Source organism: Condylura cristata, unplaced genomic scaffold, assembly GCF_000260355.1.
Source record: "Condylura cristata isolate star-nosed mole 26May11 unplaced genomic scaffold, ConCri1.0 scaffold00043, whole genome shotgun sequence".
In the NCBI taxonomy this organism is placed as follows: domain Eukaryota; kingdom Metazoa; phylum Chordata; class Mammalia; order Eulipotyphla; family Talpidae; genus Condylura; species Condylura cristata.
Genome location: NW_004567144.1, coordinates 19,237 through 21,065, shown reverse-complemented (window position 1 = coordinate 21,065; position 1,829 = coordinate 19,237). Strand labels below are relative to the sequence as shown.

The following is a 1,829-nucleotide window of genomic DNA, read 5'->3' as shown; positions in this document are numbered from 1 at the left end:
TTTTGCAGAAATTGCCATTGATTTCCAGCCCAAAATGACAAATAGAGAAATGCATATGTGGAGATAAGAAATGAAATATAAGTTATGCTTTTGTGAATCTCATTTATATTATCTATCTCTAGAAAAATGTTAAAAGATATTTTGAGCATTTATAATATAACTGTTATCATTTTTGACATAAAACCATTTTTATATGTTTCCATCTAACTAATCTGTTTTTATGCTATTACTGTAAATAAGAAAAATATATCTACTTTGAAACCCAAAGATATTTTCTAATGTACTTAGGAAAAATTAATGAATAGTAGAAAATACATTGTCACTAGTTATGAAAATAATCTTAATTCAGAAAGTTTAAAACTCAAAAAATATGAAGTTGTAATTCGCTTATACTTTTGTAGGCATGAAGCTGACATTAAGATAAAACAATGAAATGATTGAGAAAGTAGGTAGTGCATTCCGTAAACTAATGGATATGCCATTAGAAATGTCATTTTGAAATGAAAATATGCTTCTTTAATTTGCTGAACTTTTTTTGCCTTCTTTTTGAGCTAGCTAGCTGAAAAAATTAATGAAATTCTTAACTTTTAAAAATATTGCACCACAAAGAAAAAAGCTAGCAATGTTCAAGAAAGATTTGATATTTCACATTTAGGTATAGTGACTTATTTTGCTTTCGATATAGTTTGTGAGACAGTTCTGAAAAAATCTTTGTATACTATAGTCACAGGATGTTGCAAAATGGATAAACTTCAAATCTTATAACTATTTCCCTGCCAAACACTTAAATGTGTTTAATACATTGGTTCTAGATTAAGTATTTTTAGAATATAGAATAACACATCAGAATATTTAATATATTTAAAATGAAGTTAATACAATCTAAAATAGAGTACATATTATTTTGTCACTGTCCTTGAATGAGATCTACACTCCCTCCCTGAGGGGAGTGGTTATTTTATCTTTCATGTTCACTTCTGAAACCTCAGCATTAAGAATAGTGTCTAGGAATTAGGAATTATTTATACATGTTAAGTGAATGAGTGCATAAAAAGTCAATGTTCAGTAAATACTTATGGAATGCATAATGACATTCAACTGTTACTAAGAATAAAAATGTGGTGAAATGCTTTTATTATTTTGCTATGCTCCTTTGAACAGATATTGGAATATTATTTCGATAATAATTTTGTTGCCAGGGATAAGGGAGTGGTAGGGAGAAGTGTATCTGGAATCAGAGAGCCATCAGCTGAAGACTGGCTCCACTAGTTGTTAGCTGGGGGCCAGTATCCATGGGTAAATTCATTCAAGAACCTTACATTCTTTACTGAGAAAAGCTGAGGAAAATCAGAATTCTTGTGAAAAGTTTTTGTGGTTAAAAGAGAATGTGTATGCAAAACACTTTTATTATTAAATATTATTATTAAATGTTATTACTTTCTTTTTTCATTCCTGCTCTAAAACACTTTCTTAATCGACAATATCTACATTGACTTCTTTTGTCCTTGTCAACAACACATTGCCGACTGAACCTATAATATCAAAAAAAGGTATATTAGTTTGCAGACATCTATCATCAGAAACCAAATAAACAAATTGTCTGTACTATGTATAGTCAGATTTGGCTCAATAGAAAGAATGCTTAAGAACAAATGTCTTCCCAGTCTCCTGATCAACATGTACAAGGAAATACAAGTCACATTCCTCATGCATTTAGTCACAATAAAATAAAACGGAGATATTTCATGATCTAACAAGACCTATGAAAGCCAAACCTAGTTTAAATTTTTGGCACATAAATTCTACTGATTATTACTAAATTATTTTGG

The 1,829-nt window shown here is 29.3% G+C and overlaps 1 protein-coding gene across 1 annotated transcript in view; it reads right to left on the bottom strand.

The window, feature by feature from the left end:
* LOC101631625 (hepatocyte nuclear factor 4-gamma-like) overlaps positions 1-1,829 on the bottom strand; it is a 20,557-nt gene that overhangs the window by 10,527 nt on the left and 8,201 nt on the right. Inside the window, exon 3 of the mRNA XM_004694425.2 lies at positions 1,438-1,532. Within this exon, the coding sequence (XP_004694482.2) occupies positions 1,438-1,532 (95 nt within the window). The remainder of the gene's footprint in view (positions 1-1,437; positions 1,533-1,829) is intronic.